The sequence below is a fragment of the Mobula birostris genome, chromosome 3 (genome assembly GCF_030028105.1).
Source record: "Mobula birostris isolate sMobBir1 chromosome 3, sMobBir1.hap1, whole genome shotgun sequence".
Classification (NCBI taxonomy): Eukaryota; Metazoa; Chordata; class Chondrichthyes; order Myliobatiformes; family Myliobatidae; genus Mobula; species Mobula birostris.
In genome coordinates, this window is record NC_092372.1 from 29,877,781 (window position 1) to 29,902,828 (window position 25,048).

General features: G+C 38.3%; 1 protein-coding gene across 5 annotated transcripts in view; it reads left to right on the forward strand.

Annotated features, from left to right (window-relative positions):
* gba2 (glucosidase, beta (bile acid) 2) overlaps positions 1 to 25,048 on the forward strand; it is a 60,670-nt gene that overhangs the window by 15,879 nt on the left and 19,743 nt on the right. For all 5 annotated transcript variants that reach the window (XM_072252408.1, XM_072252409.1, XM_072252412.1 and 2 more), the window contains exons 4-9: positions 1,469 to 1,687; positions 3,706 to 3,945; positions 5,566 to 5,668; positions 17,785 to 17,938; positions 19,514 to 19,639; positions 24,325 to 24,503. In XM_072252408.1, the coding sequence (XP_072108509.1) occupies positions 1,469 to 1,687; positions 3,706 to 3,945; positions 5,566 to 5,668; positions 17,785 to 17,938; positions 19,514 to 19,639; positions 24,325 to 24,503 (1,021 nt within the window). The remainder of the gene's footprint in view (positions 1 to 1,468; positions 1,688 to 3,705; positions 3,946 to 5,565; positions 5,669 to 17,784; positions 17,939 to 19,513; positions 19,640 to 24,324; positions 24,504 to 25,048) is intronic.

Sequence of the window (25,048 nt, forward strand, 5' to 3'; positions counted from 1 at the left end):
TAACAGAGAATGACCTTGCCAAGCTGTCATCATTCCACACCATGAGCCTCCAGAAGATCCTCTATATTTTCTGGCCAAGAAAGATCTTCAGCCACACCCGCTACTCCTTCAGTGTCACAAAGAAGACATGGCCACAGTCATCATGAGGAAACATTGGAGATGGATTGGGCAGTAATGAGAAGAGAGGCCAATTCTATCATCCAGACAACACTTCGTTGGACCCCTGAAGGGCAGAGGAAACGCAGGAGACCAAAGACAACTTGGCATCATACTATAGAGGCAGAAATGAGGACCCTGAACCACACCTAGAGCACAGTAGGGAAGATGGCTAAGGACAGGCAGAAATGGAGATCTTCATTGTTGCCCTAAACACCAGTGGCAGGCAGTAACTAACTTATCGGTATTTATACAGATTCATAGAAATAACTGTTCAACTCTCATGTCATCATCTTGTTCATTAATATTTATTTAGCTTGTCTCTAAGAGGCCTACCTATGTTGACTTTGATCCGTCTTTATGTACTTAATAAAAACTGACAAAGACCTTTCTATTTCACTCAAGTTTTTTCTCATGTTTTGCTTTCTCCTTGATTTAAAAATGTTAAACATGATGAGTGTTAAACTTATTCCAAGTCTTGGGCCTACCACTAACTTTATAACCTTGAATATTTCTTCCTTCAGCTTAATGTGCTCCTTATCTTCCTCAGTTAAACAATATAGGATCTTCCCTTTCCCCTCCCTATGCTTCTCGCAGTCTTTTTAGAACTTTTCCTCTGCATTTAGATGTTTTGTAATGAATCTTGAATTATCTTTATTAAATGTGTGCATATTCTCTTACCTGCTAATATATTTGTCTAGTCTACATTATCAATGAGTAGGAATTGAGTTAATTTATCATTCTTAAATTTAAGAAACCCACCAAAGATTGAGTATGCTGGCAGAATTTTTTAATGGTACAGCACAGTAACACCCTTTCACCCCAACTAGCTTGTGCCGCCCAAATACATCTACATGACCAATTAACCTACTAATCTGTACATCTTTGAAATGTGGGAGTAAACTGGAGAACTTGGAGAAAACTCACGGGGTCACAGGGACAATGCACAAGTTCCTCACAAGCAACGGCGGGAATTGAACCTGGGTCGCTGGCGTTGTAGTAGTATTATGCTACCATGCCGCCCCAGTTTGAGATATTCTCTCACCCTCTTAAGTTGTGTGTGAAGAAAGAAAGGAGAAAACATTTTAATCCTTTGATTTGGGGTTGAATCTATAGTCTGGAGTTCAATTAAGTGAATGTTTATTGGTAAGTGTTGGCTATAAAGTGACAACCACCTCATTGTAAAGAAAAGTTTGAACCATGAATGGGCATCCTAAATGTGTTCTTTTGAACAAGATACAAATATTAATGTTAATAACTTTATACGGTGTACCTTCATACTGACTCTGAACTGAATTTTCATTGTTTCCAGTTTACAGTTTGCTTAAGAAAAAATGGGAATACTGTTTATCAGCAAGTTCTTTCTGTTGAGAGGCCACACAAGCTTCAAAGTTGGAATTGGGGATACTGTGGAGAGTATGCTTATTACCATGCCCTTTATCCACGTGCCTGGACAATCTACAAACTTCCTGGTCAAAATGTCACTCTAATATGTCGGCAGATAAGTCCAATTATTCCTCACAATTATATGGTTAGTATTATAATATTATCAGATGTTGTGAAATTTGAAAAATCAGTAAACTTTGGTTAATTAGAAAAAATTATAGATGTTCACTGCCATTTGATGAATGTACGGTTGAAAAATTTGGATCAAAATCAATTTCTAACTGGCCTTCTGACTGCTTTCCAAACACATGGGACTTACTGTAAATTGGGAAAGAATTTACAGTTTTAAAATTAGTTGATATTGAGCTCATTTTGTCTTTTTTAACCTCTGTTTTTGACCTTTTCCATGGTGCCTTAGATATGGTTAATGGTTTAACTTCGTAGTACTGATGCAGTACAGAATAATTTTGGCACTTATTATTTCAAATTTCCTACATTATTTTTGCTTTGAACATTTTGGATTGGCTAATTAATAATTAAAGAATTTATGGAAGGTGTTAGTCATGTGATCCCACTGATAAATACCATTATAGTATTGTAGCAGCTGAACAGTCCCAGTGTATTGCTTTAAAGGCAAAGATATCTACTTATCAAAAAAAATTACAAATTACCATTTCAATATATAAAAATGTTATCAAATGAGGCCTTTGAGCTTCTCCCTTGAGGAATGCAATATAGTAGCCACAGACTGTGCTTAAAAATCATTTAAACTTGTGTGAGTGGCAAATTTGTCCTTACAGTTCAGGAGATCCTGTGTTTCTAACGTGAAGATAATGCCAATGGCCTGAATTATCTGGTCATTGCCGTAATCTTTCTGGAGGATACTTACTGTGCAAATTGACTGTTACGTTTCCTAATTTAGCATGACTGTAGTGTGGGATTGCAATGTTCTGAGGTAAATGAGGTTTTGATTACTGATAAACAATTTTTATATAACTGGAAGTTGGAGTAGCAATTTTTATATAACAGTCGGGGCAGGTGGATAAGGATGAGAGTGAGAAATGACTGGTTTATCTCAGATATAAATGAGCTGAAGCTTGTAGAGAATTGAACTGGTCAAATCTGGAAGTGGAGTTGTGAAAACTCAATTACAGTTTTGATGAAACTGAACTAGTGGAGGTGATGACACTGATTATTGCTGCTCATATGAAAGTTGGTTTCGTATTTAGAGAATTTGGCTGAGGGAGATCTTCTCAGAGACATAGAGCAATTGCAAATGTTTTGGCTGTTGTAGCAAGGACAGACCCACTTGAGGCTGTTTCTTCACAAAGAAAGATGTCTAAAAAAAATTAAATTTGAAAGATAATTTCAGTTGGCTTTACAAATGTATCTTCAATGTTGGCAATGTTGGGCAAAGTTGTAATCAGTTTGCATTCAGGCTTTGAATCTGTATTATCTCTTTCCATAAATTTAATGGAAATTCTGTTAATAGAAAGGGTGTGACTGGAAAGTAGTATGGCAGGGAATTATTAGAATGTTCCGTCGAAGTCTGATCAGTCAGCTTTTCTTGCAGTTAAAAATTAGTTCCAGTATTGTGGATTCTTCCTTTTAGTCTAGCCCCTCCAGCGCTCTCATCTTGAAGAAGCACAGCAAAACCAGTGGATGGGTTCCCAGCCAACCCCAGTAATTTTACAAGAAACTTTTCTGAATGGACCCAGTGTTTTGTAGGCTAATGAAGGCCACATAAGTAAGGGGAAGATATGAATTATTCTCAATCTGATCTCAGCCTGGGGGAAAGAGCACTTTATTCTGACTGAAAGGAAATTATTCATAAACTGCACTACTGAGTACCTCTTTGAAACATATCTTCCCTGCTACCTCTGTAATATCATTTTTTCCTCCTAATTTTTTAACCCTCTTCTGTGGAGCACTGGTTGCCAGTGTCTGAAATGGTGTACTGTATATAACTATTTTCTGATGTTCACCATGCCATGACCTTCCAACATTTTTCAGCCTGTGCTATAGTATTATTTGAATATGCTGCATAATGCCGAATTTTGTAACTCTGAGTTATTGTTTTTGCTCCGTGACAGTAATCCAGACATACAAAATTTTGAATAGTAAACTGTACTAGACTGAACTTCAATGTGCTTTGTCTCACAGGACACTAGTCTGCCAGTTGGGGTTTTTGTATGGGAAATTGAAAACCAAAATGACCATGACCTGGAAGTCTCACTTATGTTTACTCTGAGGAATGGTACTGGGACCAAGGATGATCAGAGAGGAGGACACTGGAATGAACCATTCCATTTCGATAAAGAAGACGAAAGCATTTCAGGAGTGTTGTTGCATCATTGCACCCCTGTAAATAGCTATACAATGGCAATTTCAGCGAAACATGCAGTAAGTTAATTATTGTTACTCCAGAATATTCAGTGTAATGTTAGAGCCATAGGGCACCCATCTTGGTTGTATATTAAATGAATCTGCAGCCAAGCCTTCGATAATTTCTTGGCATCCTGTTTATGGAGTGAACAAAATAGGGATTGTTGATTTAAAATAGACAATAGTGATAGTTTGAAAAAAAAGTGGATAGTGTGCAACTTACAGGAGGAAATTTAATAAATAGTGAAGCAGAAGAGCAGCTCCAGGTAGAGCAGGAGATGGTAGCATTAGTTTATGATTGCTCTAGTAAAATGACAACATGATGGGTTAAGTGATCATTTACTGTGCTTGTTTCATTTTGATCTGCTGAGCACCAGTAGTATAATGTACAAACATATTTTCTTGCATGGAAGAATTATTATACAGATTCATAACTTCAAAATGTAGTATTTTGAATCTTGAAGAGCTTTCCTGCTAGAAGCAATATATTAAAAGTAGATTTTGTTTTTCTACTACAAAACTTGACGACATAAAGCCCTGATTCACAAATTACTATTTTTCAGGTATATTAGTCTATGTTTCTTTTATACCAGAGATTTAACCATTATTCTAATGTATTCTTGTCCATGGATACCAAGGTTTTGAGTTCATTTGTTGAAAGCAATCACACTTTACGGTGGCTGATGAATGAGAGAATATCTTTATTCTTAAAAGGTAGTGCCATTTAATTGGTTTTTCCGATTAAATACCCATATTTGGATCAACTGCAGACAGTGTTCGAAGAATGCCTCCAGCTGGACCATACAAACATACAAATAAGGAGTAGGACACTTGGCACATTAAAAATAGGATGACTCATCTGATTTTAGCTTCATATTTGAAATGATAGGAATATTTATGATGGCCAGTTTCTAAGATATAGATTATAATATTTTTGGTTAGGAGGGGGAAAGCTTGGGCCTGTCTACAATCAGGTTTGAATGTTAAAGGATACTCTTTGAAGAAGAGTAATGAGTAATCCCCAATGTCCTGGCTAATATTTCCCTTAATCAACCTCACTAAATCAAATTAGTGTACACAAAATTATCTGGTTATTTTTATATCACTGTGGAAAGATGCTGTGTGAATATTGTTTCCTTTATCAGTGCCTACATTTTATAATTTTATGTAATTGATATAATGTAACTTTGCATGTTCTGGGATCAAGAAAGGTGCTACCTAATGCAGACACGAGGAAATCTGCAGATGCTGGAATTTCAAGCAACACACATAAAAGTTGCTGGTGAACGCAGCAGGCCAGGTGGCATCTCTAGGAAGAGGTACAGTTGACGTTTCGGGCTGAGACCCTTCGTCAGGACTAACTGAAAGTTAGTCAGTTAGTCCTGACGAAGGGTCTTGGCCCGAAACGTCGACTGTACCTCTTCCTAGAGATGCTGCCTGGCCTGCTGCGTTCACTACCTAATATAGATCTGGCTTTTTGTAAGTTTGTTTCTGCAGCCACCTTTCTTGAGATAGACATACAAAAATCTGAAGTGGTGATGATATATCTTTTATATCTTATATATCTTATACTTGAATGTTATTTCTATATAGGACTGCATTATAAATGTAGTTAAAATCATTTTTTTCTTTTAACAGCAAAATGTAAAGATTAGTCATCAGACTGATTTTAACCCAAATGGCATCGGACAAGAAATCTGGAAAGATTTGCTTCATGATGGGAAATTGGATTCCCTACCAGGTATGTGTATGCTGATGGGCTTTATAATTTCCTTGACTTCTCTTGCATTTCCTTTTAAATCTCCCATTTAAACAGTATTCGAATTACTGTGCATTTGAAGAGGAATCAAAATAAGCACACTAAAACTCAAATAATGTGTTCATTATTGCCATTTGAATTACAGCCATTTATGTAGGAAATACCTTTTTTTTAAAAATACAGCTAGCAATGTTTCCTTATCACCATTGAAAGTTGTACTGGTATTGAGCAATTTCTGGATGTAAATTTGGTGTGCAGAATATTTCTTATAGGTTCCTTTTCTTGTAATGAAAAGCCAGAAGTGATGCCATCAGAACAGTAAATGTAGGAAAACTTGAGCCTAAAGCCTGCATTCCGGCCACTTCTGATGTACTAAGTAGGTGCTACATTTTATCCCAACCAAATCAGTGGTCACCAAGCAAATCATTAAATTCTTCCATTTTACAAAAGGTGGAATGTAACATGCGTTTGTAGACAGCAGCCACTTGCTGTGCATTCAGCTGGCATCTTCTTCAAGCATGCTACCAGAAAGCTGACTGTTGAAAAGCACATCACTGGTGCTGAAGTCATATCCCCATGACAACCATCTAGTGTGGTATAGAGATTTGGGATATGATGGTGGACTGGAAATTGAGAATGAGGAATGGTGGTTGAACAATGTACCCAATCATACCTTTATCGTTGTGACCATCAGCAAAGGTGCTGCGATCTACTCTACTGTTCACAAAGAAACAGTGGAAGGAGATCATTAAAATCTTGCAGTGTTATTATGATTTTTTTTAATTGCCCCATCATTTTCAGGTATTTTCAGGTTATTATTTAAATGGTAAAAAAATTGCAGCTTGCTGCTGTGCAAAGGGACTTGGGAGTGCTTGTGCATGAAGCTCAAAAGGTTGGTTTACGGGTGCAGCAGGCTATCAAGAAGGCAAATGGAATGGTGGCCTTCATTGCTGGAGGGATTGAATTTAAGAGCAGGGAGGTTATGCTGTAACTTTACAGGGTACTGGTGAGGCCACACCTGGAGTACTGCATGCAGCTGTGGTTCTCTTACTTGAGGAAGGATACACTGGCTTTGGAGGCGGTGCAGAGGAGGTTCATCAGGTTGATTTCAAAGATGAGGGGGTTAGACTATGAGGAGAGATTGAGTCACATGGGACTGTACTCGCTGGAATGCAGGAGAATGAGAGGAGATCTTATAGAAACATATAAAATTATTGAAGGGATAGATAAGATAGAGGCAGGAAAGTTGTTTCCACTGGTAGGTGAGACTAGAACTAGGGGACATAGCCTCAAGATTTGGAGGAGTAGATTTAGGACAGAGATGAGGAGGAATTGCTTTTCCCAGAGAGTGGTGAATCTGTGGAATTCTCTGTCCAATGGAGTTGGTGGAGGCTACCTTAATAAATATATTTAAGACAAGGTTGGATAGACTTTTGTATAGTAGGGTACTTAGGGGTTATGGGGAAAAGGCAGGTAGGTGGAGATGAGTCCATGGCCAGATCAGCTATAATCTTACTGAATGGCGGAGCAGTCTCAACGGGCCAGATGACCTCCTCCTGCTCCTATTCATTATGTTCTTATTAAAGTCTGTCATGAGCCTTGTGGCCCATCAGGCTGGTGCTTATGCTGGTTTCCGTGGCATGAAGCGACTGAGAGTACGAGACTTCTCTCCCCCCCCCCCCCCCCCCCCAGATAGGACACCAGTCTATCGCGAGGTTAACCCCCAGCATTTTTGCGGGTAACCCATTCTCAGTTGGTAGACTGGAGCATTGTGTGGTTAAGTGCCTTGCTGAAGGACACACATGCTGCTTTGGCCAAGGCTCGAACCCACAACCTTCAGATCGCTAGTCCAACGCCCTAACCGCTTGGCCACGCACCACACTTATGTTCTTATGTTAGATGGTTAGAAGTATTATAACTAACACACTCCTTCTTCATGAGAAAACAGCTGAAGCACAACCGGTGAATGGGCTAACAAAAGAAAAGAATTAATTCTTTTTGAAATTCTAAGGCCAGGTGTCTACTTGCTCTATTCCCACCATTACATTTGTTAGAGAATGTAAGTCTATAGGTCTTGGAGTATTTTTGCTTAACCCTAGGAGCACTTTACTGTGTAATTTTGGATCTCAAGATCAGAAAACTATTCAATGGGAGCCAACTCCACTATTACCTATTAAAACCATGTGAACTGGCATAAAGTGTATGATCAAGATTGAGGTCTCCTATATTTTATAGTTTAATCTCTCTGTCTTGGCTCTATCTGTTTTTTTTCTCTAGCAAAAGAAGCATCAATCTCAAATTTAAAAGAATTAGTTCAAAAGAATTGACCTTTTTTGTGAAAATATTCAATTTTTCTATCTTTCAAAAGACTTTTATTTCAGAAATGGCTCTGACTATTCAATAATGTCCTCAATCGTCATTAGCAAGAAAACATTTTCTTCTGAAATTCTAAACCAAAAATCACTCTAAACATTCTATATTCCAGGGAATTTGAGCCTACTTTATCTGATTATTTCTTAGTGACTGTTAACAACGTGTTAGTATTCTGGAAGATCTATAGCTCTTTCATCTTCTTCACTAGCAGTACCCAAAACTCTGCATAATTCCTCTAACTAGCCACTGCTTTTATAACTTCAGGGAAACCTTCTCTCCATATATAAAAACTCGCATTCTATACTGTTGCACGTCAGTAATTGGTGAACATGGAATGCTAAATAACTGGACTTCCACTATTTCTAGCATTATATAATGGGAGATACATTTGTGTTCTAAAATGGATGACCTTGTTTATTCAATTTGAAATCCACCTGCTGTAGTTTTGTCTACAGGTTTCATCTATCAGGTCTTTGTGTTGTGTTCATAATTATTGCTTTACCGTCGGTGTATAATTGGCAATTGTAGATGTATCTCTGCATTGGGTTATCTAACTTTTAATAAATAATCACAGCTCCAGTGCTGATAACCAGGGGTGCAGTGCTACCGGAGCTCACCGGAGCGCTGCCCTGGCACCTCTGTTTTAAAAAAAACAGAGTTTGTTTAAAATAAACAAGCAGGGAATTTAATAGCAGCTGTGTATTAAATAGATGGAATTTTACGGAAGCGGGGGTGGTGGCTGGTGGGGAAAATACCTCTAATAATATTAGGATATTTGATCGTTTTTGGTGAAATCCTGGAGCTGTGACTGTTTTGTGAAATCCCTCCTCGCTCGACCCTTTGTTCCAGCATACCCTGCTGTAGCCTCCCGCCATTTCACAGATCCTCAGTCTCTCCCCAGCACTCGTTGTTTGAGCATTGTTCGCCGAGAAAATAAAAATCTTAGATCTTTTGAAAAGTGGCATGTCATTCGCCGAAGTGGGCCTTAAGGTCGATAAGAACAAATCAATCATTCGCCCAATAAAGCAGAAAGAAGCCGAAATTCGTGGAAGTCCTAGTGCTACCCCTACAATGGCAAAAATGGTCTCTCTGGTTTGTGATAAAGTGCTTACAAAGACTGAGAAAGCATTAAGTGTGTGACTAGAGGACATATCGCAGAAGCATATCCCTGTTGATGGCAAAATTATGCGTGAAAAAGCACTTAGCCTGTAGGAGCACTACTGTGAAGGGGTTGAGGAGAGCGAGAGGAAGGAGTTTGAGGCTAGTAAGGGATGGCTGGCTAGCTATGTAAAGTGCTACAGCCTCAAGAACTTAAAGATCACGGGAGAATCGGCATGGCAGATGTACCAAGTATCCTATTATGGAGCGGATCAAAGTACACGCTTGAAGTCTCTCAGAAAAAAAATTGTTGATCACAAACTATCAAAAACTCACGCCGCTGCTCCAAGTGTTGAAAATATAGCTGTGAAGGTGCTCTTGGAAAATTATGTGACACCATGAATGCTTTGCATCTAAAGGCAACTTGTTCAATTTTTCATTCTGCATATTATTTAGGTCAGATTGACAGACCATACTCTGATCACTTTGGCTTATTGGAACTTAAAAAAAAATGGTATTGACATTGGAATTGGACTGCATTCCTGCACTAGTGCTACAGAGATAATTAATCACATAGCCATTAATATGAAAAGAAAATTTGCCAGCATATCAAGCAGATAAATGGCAAATTTTCTGTTCTCATTGATGAATCAACAAGTCTGAGCATTAAGACTGCCCTAATAGCTTATTTGAAATGTGAAAGTGATAAGGAAGGTGATCCCCATTTTATGTTTTTTAGACTTAATTGAACTGCCTGATCAGAAAGCTGCAACTATTGCTAAGCATCTATTGAACTGTCTCAATAACCATGGGTTTGATGACTCTTACTGAAACAGAACCTTGTAGCATTTGGGGTGAGTGTAATGCTTGGTGTCAAAGCTGGTGTTGCTACAATTCTCAAGGAACATTACCCTGATGTGATAATTTGGCACTGTCTTAATCGCAGATTGGAACTTACAGTAGGTGATTCGGTGAGAGAAGTTCATGGAATAAATCATTTTCAATCATTTATGGACAAATTGTACTATATTTACAGTAGATCACCTCTAAATCAAAAGGAGCTGTCTGAATGTGCCTCTCAACTAGAGCAACAAATTTGCAAAATAGGCCGTGTTCTGGGCACCAGTCGAGTAGCTAGCTCGTTTCAAACAGTTTCAGCAGTGTGGCACAGTTATGAAGCACTGTGTTTTCATTTTGAAAAAGCAATGAAGGATGAAGCAAGATCTGGGAGTGACAGAAAAACCTATGAAGGTCTGTTGAAAAGATTCTCTTCAGAACAGTTTCTATTGGACTTGGCTCTAATGTATGACATGTTGCATGAACTTGGTTTACTGTCAGAGTGTTTACAGAAACGCACTACTACGATTGTTTATGCAGACAAACTGATCCAACGGAGCATAAGATCACTGCATGGACTGAAAGAGCAACCTGGTACAACAACTCTAGAAGCTCAAGGTTCAGTTGAAAAGGGGAAGTTTGGAGAAATTACCTTAACAAGGAACAACAAAATTGTCTCCATTAATTATCTACAATTTCTTACTAGTCTTATAAACAATTTGCAGCACCGTATGTTCACGGCAACATCCTTGAAAGGTTCTCAAACTTCTAAACCTCAAAGTATGTATAAATCCCTGCTAAATGAAATGTGTGTCCTTGATAAAGATAACTAGCCTGCTGAAATACCACCTAATTATGGAGAACCTCTGTAAGAGGTTTAAGCTTTCTTCTTCCTCTGTAATAAATGCCTTCAGAGATTATGTGGAGGATCTTGGACGCCGCATCCTTCAAGATTTATGCCCATTACTGAGCTGTTCACAAGTTATTCCTATTAGTACTGCTGAGTGTGAGAGAGGATTCAGTCACATGAACTTGATAATAACAACAACATGCTCAAGAATTCTCATAAATCATGTATCAGCACTTATGTTTGTTAAGCTACATGGACCTCCTCTAGTTCAGTGGAATCCTGAGCCATATGTCACATCATGGCTGCGGTACCACAGATCAGCAGATGACACCAAGACAGGAGTTGCTTAAGATCCCCGAACACATATTACTTTGTGGAAATTATTGTGAAACTTCCCATTGGTGGCATTTGGTAAGTAGGTAATTACTTTTAAATTGGTAAAATGCATGATTATCGTCTTTTTATTTGATAATTATACTTTATGATAATTAGTGAGTGCAACCATGCAATACTTCGTCGTATTATTAAATTAAGTATTATATGTTTTATTGTACCAGTTATACACTGAAATGTAGTGATAGGCTATAATCTTGTTAATGTCTTAACTATCACTATCTTTCTGTGGAGCTCTGGAATTCATATATTTCTTTCATCTTGGTTTAGTGCTTGACATCATAACAAGCCCTATTCATCTATGTATGTCACACCCAATTTGTGTACCTGCTCATTACATGAATGGGGCGAGGAAGTTGCCCAGTACATAAAATGAGCAGGTACACAAATTGGGTGTGACATATATATAGAGAGGATATAGGAAATGGCAAGCATTTTGTCAGCTCCGGCACCTAAAAAATTTGCACTGCGCCCCTGCTGATAACTATTTTGTTTGTGTAACACCCACCAGTGCGGGTGGTGGTGGTAATCACACATCTTTGCTGTCGTTGGCCTTGGTGATATGGGTCTTAGTGTTAGGAGTAAACAAGCTAAGGACTGCAGTCTAATTTATAGACAGTGCACTCTGTAACTGTGGTGCATCAGTAGTGAAGGGAAAGAATGTTCAGAAAAATGAATCAAGCAGTCTGCATTGTCTTGGATAGTATTAGGCTTAAATTGATGCATTGCTTATCCAGGCACCTGGAGAATATTATATCATTCTCCTGACATGCCTTGTAGTTAGTTAAAAGGGTATGGTTAGGGGTCAGGAACTAAGTGACTTGCTATGGGGCATCCTAACTCCTATTGGACTCATACCCTCTATGATTCTGATCAAAGGTAACCTTAACTTGGATGTTGTAGGCGATTGGGCTCCCTCAAGATATGAAAGCTTATTTCATGGTACTTGGCGTAAAACCCACTTGCTTTCTACTTACAGCTTTCTTGGCTGTGGCATCTAATGCCTGGACCAGTACATGCTGTTGGCGATGCTTAAACCTCTCATCCTCAGCCTTAGCACCATTGATCCAGGAGCATGTGCACTGTCCCCTTCTTAAAGTCAATGGCCAGCTCTCTTGTTCTGCTGACTGAGGGAAAAGCTATCATGACCCCCATGTTATGGTGCTCTTTTATCTTCTTGCTGTTAGTTCAATAGTTCCATTTAATATCAGAGGATGTATACAATATACAACCTGAAATTCTCGTTCTTCACAGCCATCCACGAAAACAGAAGAGTACCCCAAAGAACGAGTGACAGTAAAAACATTCACACCCCAAAGTCCCTCTACCCCCCATGCACAAGCAGCAGCAAAGCATAAATCGTCCCCTCTGCACTTACTTCAGCAAAAAGCATCAACATCCTTCACCCACCAAACATACAATCGTGGTAAAGCCCCCAAGAAAAACTAATCGTTCACCCGAACATACCACAGGCTTTCTTTCCACCTTGAAAATGAAAAAGAGAGACAATAAATGTAGAAATAAGCTGTTTCCACAGATGAACTTGAAGAAATCTCTGTCTGGTGCCATCTTGGCTCTGACTTATCGATACTTGATTGATGCCCCATTATCTGCAAACTTGTAGATGGAGTTAGAGCAGAATCTGGCCACCCAATCATGAGTGTACATTGAGCAGAATAGGGGGTTAAGGGCACAAACTTGTGGAGGAGCAGTGTTTACAATAATTGTGGTGGAGGTGTTATTGTCTATTCTTACAGATTGTTGTCTGTTCGTCAGGAAATGGAGGATCTTATTGCAGAGGAGATATTAACTCTCAGGTTTGTGAGTTTGGTAATGAATTTGTTTGGAACATTAGTGTTAAAAGCAGAGCTGTAGTCAATGAGTAGTCTGACAAGGGTGTCTTTACTGTTCAGATGAGAATAGGGCCAGGGAGATGGTGTCTGCCATTGACCTGTCTTGGTGGTAGGTGAATTGTAGTGGTTTGAGTATCAATGAGTACCATTAATGAATTTCTTTGGTTAGTCAACATAAATTGATATGTGGGTATTAATTAGTAATTAAACTAAATTATAACCAGTAATTACGCGTTTTTAACAGTGTTTTTAACTCAAGTTTTTAGCACGAAGGAAATTTTATCAAAAACTTGACACCAAGCCAACTCTAGTATAAGGTCTGTAATCAAAAGCTTGGTCAAAAAGGAGTGTTTTAAACATGTTTTTGGGAAGTGTGAGACATTAAAGCAATAAGGACAAAAGTGTTATAACTGGGACATATCTAATATTGATCATCTAGAGATAATTGTTCTTTGCAGGATTTTGCCATGGTGTTTTTTTTTCAGGCCCGACAATCTTAAGCTGCTTCACTTATGACTTCCATAAATTCAGAAGTCAAGATGTTCAGTGATGATCGCAGAGTGTTCAGTTGCTTTTTCCCTCAATGAATAAGTTTTGTGACTTTGCAGCCTAGTTGTAATTCAAGGTTGGACTGATAGATGAGAATGTCTGAACCATATTAGGAAGCCTGTCCATCGTCCATGATATACAGCAGCATGTCCTTCATCAGTATCTTGGGGACCACTGTTGACTGTAAACTCGACTTGGCTAAGCTACATGCATATACTGTAGCTGTGAGAGCACTTCAGGATCTGGGTATCAGGATGCAAGTGACTCCCTTACTGAATTACAGTGACTTCCCACTGTATATAAAAGGCATGCTAAGATTTTATGGGATACTCTCCACTCACAAAATGAAATGCAGCTTCAGCACTGACAGAATCATATCCTATAGCATTTATAACAAATATACTCACATATCACATCCTACAATGTCATGTACAAACATAGAATGTAAGAGTCTCAGTAGCAACAGCAGAGAAATCTTTAAAATAAATAGATAATTAGGATTCCTTTAAGGATTGCTTTTTCAGAATGTTTTACACTTCCTACAAAATAAAAAGTGGAGGCAGTCTTGAGGATGTTAGATTGTTGTGCTTTTAAGGAACTATTTCAGATAGAGAACTGTGGAACAGATTTGCTGAACATGGCTTGAAACCAGGAGCAGATTCTGCAAGTATTCCAGTAAACTCAGCTATTGATATCTACGTAAAACCCAATGGGGAAATATTCAGTGCTCACATTATAACTGCAGAACTTTATTTGTGTGGGAGCCCCAAACTTTCTGGCACTAGAGAGGGTAGATGTGGAACAGCTAGCAAAATCCAGACCCCTTCAACACTGTACAAAAGGTGTACTTGCTGGTTTAATAGATAACACTTGGAATGAGAACCAGGAATAAGGATACGTTTGCTTTGAATGATTATTGTATCTGAGTTCAATGTAACCAGGGAATTAGATGATCTCACACAGAAATTGAAGGGATTTGGTTTCAATTACTTTGGACAAATTAAGCGTTGCCCCTGAGTATTTGATAATATTCCTACCACAAGAGTGAACAGAGGTAGACTTTCACTTGATATCACTGTATTTGATCTCTTATTGGGGTGACAACTTTATCATTTGTGAGCAACATCGATTTATTTTGATATCCAGGGTAAATGCTGATTTTTCTCTGCTTGAAATTTCAGCTAATCTTTTACAATTTTATCATACATTCGTTATGATTTTTCTGTCAATGAAATGTAGGAGGCTGAATATTGCAGCTAGTGGTGATTCTCCCTTTTACCAGTTGCATGCTTAGATCTCTGGAACGGATCAGTTAATGGGTAGTTGAGAGGAATCAGCAGTGCCCAATATCTCTGAACTTCTTTCCTCAACAGGTAAGCCTGTTCTGTTAAACGTGTGCTTGCTAATCTGGTTCTCCAGTTTTATGTTTAAATTCGTAATTACTAATCTCTGTTTTTACTATTTGGTTGTTTGGTTTTGGGACCAGAGAAAGTTACAGAAACAGTTGCACCCCATTGTTTCTTTTCAGAGTAATCCAAATCTAATCCAGTTTCTGAGCCCTTTGCTTCAGAATGTTCATCTGATTTGTTGGCGGGAGCAAGCCAATGGTCGGGCTCACTGGCAATGACTGGTCAAAGCATTCTGTGTTAGCAACTCTTTGTTAAAGGCACTTTCTCCAGCATTCATGTTTGCTATTTTAGTCTGTTTCATTCTATTTCAAGCCTGGTGTGCTGCTCATCATAATGCATTCATGTCACTGAGTCAATAATTTCACTCTCCAGTGACAGAAATGGATAAATATCCTGAGACTCAAGATTTAATTTTACTACTTCCTTTTGCTTACCTTGACTAAATTTTGTTGTTTAAAAGTTTATGCATGTATTGAAACTTCTCAAAACTTTTTATTGCTTTTATTTGAAGCTCCTTTTCAAACTTAATCTTTGTGATATGTAACAGACCTGCAAATAATTCCTCCACCTGTCTTCTTCCCATCCCCACCCCCCTCACATCCAGCTTGTCGTAACTCAGATTGTTGTTATTTAAACTTGTAGTTGTTGCAGCTTGCTGTTGAACTGGGTTTCACTAAACCAATATGCCAAACTAAGACTTGCACTATTAGTTTTGGGGACAGCTTAAGGGAAGGAGTAGTGAGCAGATTGGAATTATCCTTCAATTCAATCTAGTATCTATTTGATCTGAATTGTGTGGCATATCTGTATTAGCTCTGCTTCAAGTTACCCACAGACAGTTAGACTGACAGAAAACCAAATCCAAAGACAGACACTGCAAAAGTCAATTAATGTCTCTAATTAAAGCACATTCTTTCTACTTCAGTGAATTGTGATTTTATGAGGAAAAGAATTGCTGTGTCAGAAAAAATAGGAAAGAGTGATGATTTTGTCTGAGCATTCAACTCAATTTTCATCATTCTGCATCCCCAAATGGCTTTATTGTAACCAGAATTTTTCAAAATCTTTATAGTTGTATTAAAATATAACTGCTAAATCATGTATCTGAAGTTCAAATGTGAATTATTTTAGAAAGGAATACATAATTAACAACACCATTTCAACACCAGTTTTCTGAACCAAAATGCCTAATATTAGATAAGTTGTTGCTATCTTTAAAATTAAATTATGGTCTTTAATGTCTACAGTTGTAGTGCGTTGATCAGTCATGTGCTTCAGTGTTTTTATGCATACCTATTGATTTGAAGTAACAGTACACTGAACTATAAAACTTTTTTTTTTGGAGTGATAAAGATGAAGCAACTTAAATGCTTTAATCAGTTAATGCAAGTTTGATAGGGTTCAGCCTAGGATCCGGAGTTAGAACAAAGTTATTTTTCAGAATCATAAGCTGAATCATATTGTGTTTCCATTTGAACAAATGGGTACTGCTTGCCTTTCACAGGTGTAAATCTGAAGCAACAAATTGTTGAAGGAACTGTTGTTCAAGCAGCATCTGCTGGGAGGAAGGAATTGCTGATGTTTCAGGTGTAAACACCCTGACTCTTCAATTCCTCCCCATCCCCTTCAGGTGGTTTGTGCCCCAGATGGTCAAATCTACCCATAATCTCTAAACGGTTCAGTTTATAAACCTTGTTCAGGAGGTTTATGGTAATGATTCTGGGAATGTAAGGGTTAACATATGAGGTGCGATTAATGGTTCTGGGCCTGTACTCACTGGACTTTAGAAGATTGAGGAGGGAACTCATTGAAACCAATTGAATGTTGAAAGGACTAGATGGAGTGAATGTAGAGAAGATGTTATCAATAATTGCAAAGTCTAGGACCAGAAAAGAAGGACGTCCCATTAGAACAGACATGAGGGATTTCTTTAGCCAGAGGGTGGTAAACCTGTGGAATTCATTCCCATAGACAGTTGTGAAGGCCAGGTCAGTGAGTGTTTTTTTAAAGACAGAGGTTGATGAGTACTTATTTAGTAAGGATGTCACAGGTTAAGGGAGATGGCAGGAGAAGGGGATTGAAAGGGGAAAATAAATCAGCCATAATCAAGTGGTGGAGCAGACTCAGTGGAGCTGAATGGCCTAATTGTACCCTATATCCCTATGTCTTATGGGCTAATGACTATAAAAGTACTTCACTGGCTGCAGAACATCGTGAAATGTAAATAAATGTGTAAAAATGAATAGAATTAGTGCAATAAGGCCAGGTAAGCAAAGTTATAGCATAGTCTAAAGCTGGATTAGTAATATAGAAAACAAATGTATTCGTGAATTTTACTCAAAGCAACTTGATGTGCTGGAGTTGCTTCACCACTTTTAGCAGGTTTTCTTTCACTGCAAACTAACTTTATTCGTGATGTTGGCACAGTTTGCCTATGCACGACCTTGAGGTGGAGATTACAAATGATATCTGATATTTGCACACCTGATAAAATCTGAAAGATATAGATGATGTCTGTCCACTCGGTGCAGGACTGTATTTCAGCAGCAGCTCAATGCAGCAGGAAGACACTTCAGAAGATATATGGCTGCTTTTCATGTGAGATACAGTAACAAAGTTGTAGTTTTACTGTGAACAATATTTGAATCCTCATCCACCTAATCTATTTGTTGTAAATTTATCCATTTGGTCTTTTTGTCAAGGTGTTCTGATTTGGGTGTTTTCATTTTTTCCCAGGAAAAAGTAAACCAACAGATAAAGGACAAGTTATTGCAGCAGCTGTTGCAGCTACCTGCACCGTTCCAGCCAAAAACCAAGCTGTTGCGGAGTTTTGTCTTGCGTGGGATATGCCAAAGATCTATTTTGGATCAAAGGAAAAGGAACATGCAAGGTAAGAAAAATCTAATCTGGGTATACCGAGCTTATCCATTTTCTTGTGAACATGTGGCCATCTTATGTAATTTAAAAAGTAATCAAACAAGAAGTCTTTAAAGCCATTCAGCCCACTTTGTTCAACTGCTCATCCTGTCCACGTTCCACTAAGAAGTTGAGAAAAGTTAATTTTTTCTCCCCCTTTACAAAGCAAAGAAAAACTGGACTTTAGGGACTGAGTTATAGGGAGAGGTTGGACTGGCCAGAACTACTTGGAGCACAGGAGACTGTTAAGTGATTTTACAGAGGTGTTTAAAATCATGAGGTGCATAGGGTGGAAGCAGTCTATCTTTTTCCCAGATCTAGAGTATCAAGAACAAGATAACAAATGCTTAAGGTGAGGGGGAATGATTTAAGAGGAACTTGAGGGGCATCATTTTTACACACACAGTGTTTCAATGTGGAGTTGCTTCCAGGAGAAGTGGTTGAGGCGTGTACGATAACATCATTTAAAAGACAGTCAGACAAGTATTTAGTATTGGTTTATTATGATCACTTATACCAAGATACAGTGAAAAGCTTGTCTTTCATGTTGTTCAGACAGATCAAATCATTACACAATACTTTAAGGTAGAACAAGGTAAAACACTAAAAATGCAGAATAAATGGTAAGCGAGAGTACAGTGCTGGTAAATGAAGAGCATAATCATGAATTGCAAAGGGCTAGAAGGTTATGGGTCAAAAGCTGGCAACTGAGACTAGCCTGGATGGGGTATCTTGCTGGTATGGCCAAAGGGCCTGTTTCCCTGCTGTATGACTGATTCTATAACAAAACACTCAAATATCTGCAACTTTCACATTTCTCATCATGGTGTTTTGGTTTTAAGAAAATGCTGAGATGCTCCTTCACTGCAATTGTAGAAAGCAGTTAATATTTCTAGACTTGTGTTAACGCTTTATTAACTCTATTATTCTTGATTTTCTTTAACAGAACTTCATTTGTTCTCAAGTTCTTTTGTTCTCATGGATACCTTATTGCATTTGCCCAAGATTTCTTTTGCCAGTCCAGCCTCAATCAATGGCTCATCCACAGTCATTTTTTAAGTTGAGAAATTGTGAGGAAGTCCAAGTTCAGTAGGTTTTCCACTTCATGATCTGGAAATTTTGCATGTAAATAGTTGAACAAGACTACCTTTGTTTAGAGAATCTAGTAGTCTAAAGCAAAATGAAAATGCATTGAATTAACCCATTATCATTGCTTATATCTGATCAATATGTTTGTGAGTATAGAAACGTTCTGAAAGCATCACTGAAGTTCATGTTTGTTGTTTCTTTATCTAATTAATAAAATGTCTGTCAAATCCTTCATTTGAAAGGATGATTTAAGGAGATATAGTTAGGAATTACCCTGGCATATTATATTTGAGGACTTCAGCTTTTGAATGAATAAAGTATGGAATATCTAAATTTACTGTTTAAAATAGTTTTTTTATTCAAAGTAATAATTGGGATGCCTATTACATTAAGGATAGGGAAGGATTTGGTTAATGACTTGCTACATGTTGTACCAATAAAAGTTGAATTTGGTTTCTAGATGGTACACCTGCTATTTTGGGACACAAGGCGAAGCAGCTCCTGCTTTAAGTCACTACTCCTTAACACACTACAAACAATGGGAACAAAAGATTCATGACTGGCAAAGTCCAATTTTAAACAATAGGTAAGTATTGAAATAATGAAGTGTTTGCAAACTTTATTTAAAAGGAGTGAATGAGTTGTCTGAAGATGTGTTTATCAAGCATTCTGCCGTCTTGTTAACTGAAACAACAAGTATTGCCTATTTTATCCTTGTATATGGAATTTTTAATGCAGGTATTTATCTTTTGAAGGCAAGTCTAATTATCATGTTTAATTGATCTAACTGAAAAATTATTGATAGTTTATTTGATGTATTAGAAAGTGACAATTCCAGTAGGGCTGATTATTGCCCACCAGTCAGCTATAATGATCTGCAAACCAATGGAAGGTATTGTCAATACTATTCAAGTAGCAGTTACCAATAGCCACCTCAGTGTCCAACTTGGATTTTGGCAGGACTACTCAACACTAATTTGGCCTAAGCACAGAACAAAGAGAGATGTTGAGAGATGCACAACACAAGTGGTATTTTTTTGACCTAGCATCCACTTCTCACCATCAACTGGGAATACTTCTCAAATATATCTACCATTAGAAATTGATTGTTGTTCAATATGATATGTAAACTATTATACTAACTAAAAGGCTAATCACAGACCCAATTCCAGTATAAACTTGGTTCGGTGTCATCTCAGTATTCCTGCAATACTGCAACTCTGCAGTGGGACAAAGGAAACTATTAAACCTTCAATTCCATTCTAGAACCAAGATGACACCAACCTTGATTACCAGTTACAGTGCCCAGATGTTTATGTATATACATGTTTGAAAGCAAACTCCAAATTAAGTCCTTCTCAAGAGCAATTAAAAATGGGTAACAAGTACAGGCCTTGCAGCAGTCATCAGATCCCGAAAATGGAACTTTAAAAAAACTTGACAATCGCTGGACTGTGACTGCTCAGAATGGAGAAGGAGCCAAGCATTTAGAAGTTGTGTACACTCATCCCAGAAAGCATGACCTGCCCCACATTTTGGCGGATTCTGTGGATCCTGTCAAGGGCTTTTTGTTCATTTTGGAAGCCACAGAAATGGAGTAAAAGCAATTCATCCCCCAAGTCGCTATCAAAGATGAGTAAATTTAGATGTGAATCTTGACCCTATAGGGGTAAAAGTTGTCATCTTTGAGAACAACTGTCTTCTAGTGCACACAAACCATACAGACTTTCTAGCATTGGGATTAATGAATTATAATTAGAAATTAAGGTCTTACCACAGAATCCGCCAAAATGTGGGGCAGGTCATGCTTTCTGTGGCCAAGGTGCAATTCAAAGTATGTACAGTCACAAGCAGCATATAGACTTACAATGAAGATTGACAGGTTGACATAAGTGTGTGGTACATGTTTACACAATATAGTGTTATGTTACTGGTACTATTACAATAAAACAAGCAATAATATATGTGAAACAGTAGCAATAAAAGATGAAAAATGACACAGTAAAACTCTTAAAAGACTTACTTATTATGCCGCTGGCATTTAGAGCAGCAATGAAGGTCCTCCATCTCTGGTGGTGTTCAGGGCTTCCTTCATCATGTCACTAGCTTCGTCTCAGTTTTCACTACTATCCCAAAAAAAACCTCTAATATGCTGCCTGATTTTTCAAAAATCTCAGTAGTTCAGCATCTGGCTAACTGGAAATTTACCAGGACCCTGGAAAACTTGGTTTACTATGTAACACCTTAAAATATAAATTAAAAATCATTAATACAATAACATCCAGTAGTCTGGTAAATCTACTAGTCCTGTGCCAATGAAACTCCTGACTACAGCAGATTATTGGTTTTACTTCTGTGCATTTGTCACCACATCCCTTTCACTCCAACCTCCCACCAACTCAGAAAACATCAGTGAAATTATTTTTAAGGATAATAGTTTTAGAATAAATCCTCACACAAGAGATTCTGCAGATGCTAGAAATCCAAAGCAATGCATACAAAATGTTGGAGAACCTCGGCAAGTTAGGGAGCATCTAAGGAAAGGAATAAACAATCAATATTTGAGACCCTTCATCAAGACCACACCAGCTGAGTTCTTTCAACATTTTGTACATGTTACTTTAGAATAAATCTATCACATTATCAATATATATGAGCACAAAAATAGCTGAATGTGGAGAAAGTACTGAGGTTGGGCACGAACTACAAGTTGAACTGTTTAAGTATTCATAGCGTTGTCCTAAGGAGCCAACTTTATTATTCTGTTCTACTGTCTGAAAGAATATATGAGAGGGAGAAACATAAGTCAAATGTATCAGTAGGGCAATGGAATAAATAGAATTACAGATGCACGAGAAAGAAGCTTGCCCAGGTGGATTGGAGGAGCATACTGGCGGGGATGATGGTAGAGCAGAGATGGATGAAGTTTCTGGACATAGTTCACAAGGCTCAGGATAGATATGTCCCACAGAAGAAGTAGTTCTTAAATGTCAAGGGTAGGCAACCGTGGCTTACAAGGGAAGTTAAGGACTGCATAAAAGCCAAAGAAAGAGCATATAAGGTAGCAAAAGGGAGTGGGAAGTCAGATGTTTGGGAAGCTTTCAAAATCCAACAAGATGCATCTAAAAAAGCTATAAGAAGGGAAAAGATGAATATGAGGGCAAACTAGCCAATAGTATAAAGCAGGATACTAAAAGCTTTTTCAGTTATATAAAGAGTGAAAGTGAGGTGAGAGTTATTGGACCACCGGAAAATGATGCTGGTGAGGTAGTAATGGGGGATAAAGAAATGGCAGATGAACTTAATGGGTACTTTGCATCAGTTTTCACTGTGGTAGCAGTGTGCTAGAGGTCCATGAGTGTCAGGGAGCAGGAGTGAGTGCCATTGCTATTACAAAGGAAAAAGTGCTAGGCAAACTCAAAGGTCTTAAGGTGGATAAGTCACCTGGACCAGATGGGCTACATCCCAGAGTCCTGAGAGAGGTTGCTAAAGAGGTGACTGGTGCATTGGTCATGATCTTTCAAAAATCACTTGATTTTGGCATGATCCTGGAGGACTGCAAGATTGCAAATGTCACTCCACTTTTTAACAAGTGAGGAAGGCAAAAGAAAGGAAATTATAGGCGAGTTAGCCTAACAGTGGTTGGCTCAGTGTTGGAGTCTAAGAATGAGGTTTCAGGGTATTTGGAGACTAATGATAAAATAAGTCAAAGTCAGCATGGTTTCTGTCAAGGGAAATCTTGCCTGACAGATCTGTTAGAGGTCTTCGAGGAAGTAACAAGCAGGGTGGATAAAGGAGAGGCAGTGGATGTCATTTACTTGGATTTTCAGAGTCTTTGACAAGGTGCCACACATGAGGCTACTTACCAAGATAAAATCTTATGGAGTTACAGCAAAGATGCTGGCATTGTTGGAGGAATGGCTGACAGCCAGGAGACAGCGAGTGGGAATAAAAGGGCCCTTTCCTAGTTGGCTGCCAGGACCACAACTTTTCAAATTGTTTGTCAGTAATTGGGAGACTGGTGGCTTAGTAGCAAAGTCTGCAGATGATACGAAGATAGGTGGAGAGGTAGGTAGTGCTGAGGAAGCAATGTGATTGCAGCAGGGCTTAGACAAATTGGAAGAATGGGCAAAAAAAGTGGCAGATCGAATACAGTGTTAGGATATGTATGATAATGCATTTTAGTAAAAGGAACAATAGTGCCTACTATTATCTAAGTGGGGAGAAAATTCAAACATCAGAGGTGCAAAGGGACTTATGCAAGACTCCCAGAAGGTTAACTTACAGGTTGAATCTGTGGTAAAGAAAGCAAGTGTGATGTTGGCACTTATTTCAAGGGGAATAGAATATAAAAGCAAAGAGATATTGCTGAGCCTTTATAAGACACTAGTCTGTCCACACTTGGGGTAATGTCAACAGTTTTGGGCCCCATATCTCAGAAAGGATGTATTGCCATTGGAGAGAGTCCAGAGGAGGTCATGAGGATGATTCCAAGAACGTAGGGATTAACATATGAGGAGCGTTTGGCAGCTTTGAGCTTGTAGTCACTGGAATTTAGGAGAATATGGGGGGTGAGGGAGTCTCATTGAAACCTACCGAATGTTGAAAGACTAGATAAGGTGGATGTGGAGAGAATGTTTCCTATGGTGGGGGCATTCAGATCTAGAGAGCACAGCCTCAACATTGAGGGGCAACCTTTTAGAACAGAGGTAAGGAGGAATTTTTTTTAGCCAGAGAGTAGTGAATCTGTGGAATGCTCTGCCACAAACTGCAGTGGAGGCCAAGTCCATGGGTATACTTAAGGCGGAAGTTAATAGTTTCCTGATAATTCAGCGCATCAAAGGATATAGTAAGAAGGCAGGTGTATGGCGCTTGATGGGATCCGGGATGGCCATAATGGAACGGCGGAGCAGACTTGGTGGGCTGAGTGGCCTAATACTGCTCTTATGGTCTGTGACCAGTTTGTATGACAGCAGGTTGCTAGCAACTAGATAAAATCTTGTATTTGTAATATAGTTTAATTTTGAAAATAATATTTGCAAGGTATTAATAACAAATTGTGCTGAGGAAGTACTTCTAAAATTATTCTGCCCATTTTCATATTGAATCTCCCACTTCTCTGAATAGTTCGAAATATCACTGTTTCTGCTTAATATGTATGCCATATTTTTATGGATATCACCAAAGCTAAATTTGTACGCACACTAATTTTTCTTTGATGTAGAACTAAGTTTGAGGTCTTAATTTCACATTTTCCTAATAATTTTTCAGCCAATTACCTGACTGGTACAAATCAGCTCTGTTCAATGAACTCTATTTTTTGTCTGATGGAGGGACTGTCTGGATACAGGTACCTGATGATTTAAATATAACAACTGGTAACCAGAAGGCTGGACTTCCGCCTCTACCCAAAGTGCTGAAGGAATATGGGCGATTTGCATATTTGGAAGGTATATCTATTATGGATGTACATTATGTATGTATGCCAGCAATAGGCTTTTGTATGATGTTCATCACAGCCTGAGATGTTTTATACTCTCAGGTCTAAGGCTGATCCAAGCATGATGAATTCCAGATAAATTCCAATATTAAACTTAATATGTTGTTTGTTTTGTTTTACTTTTTAAATAGTCTGGAAAGTGTGTATTTTTAACCAAACATTAGAACACATTGGTCTTGATTGTGATACTGGAAAAAGGCCTGGTCAACAATTACAACTAGTAGCCAAGATGCGGGGTATAAACTATAATAAGAGATAGAAAAACCATTTCAGGAAGACTATGTTACTGTGGTCATGGGGTCTGCAATATGTAGGGAGACTGGGAACACTGGATTCCAAGAAAAGAAATTTGTAGAATACCCACAAGATGGTCTTTAAGAGCATCTTGTGGTCAAGCCCACAAGGGAAAAGGCAATTCTGGATTTGTTGTTCAATAAATCAGGTTTGATTAGGGAGCTCAAGATAAAGGAACCCTTAAGAGACAGCGATTATATT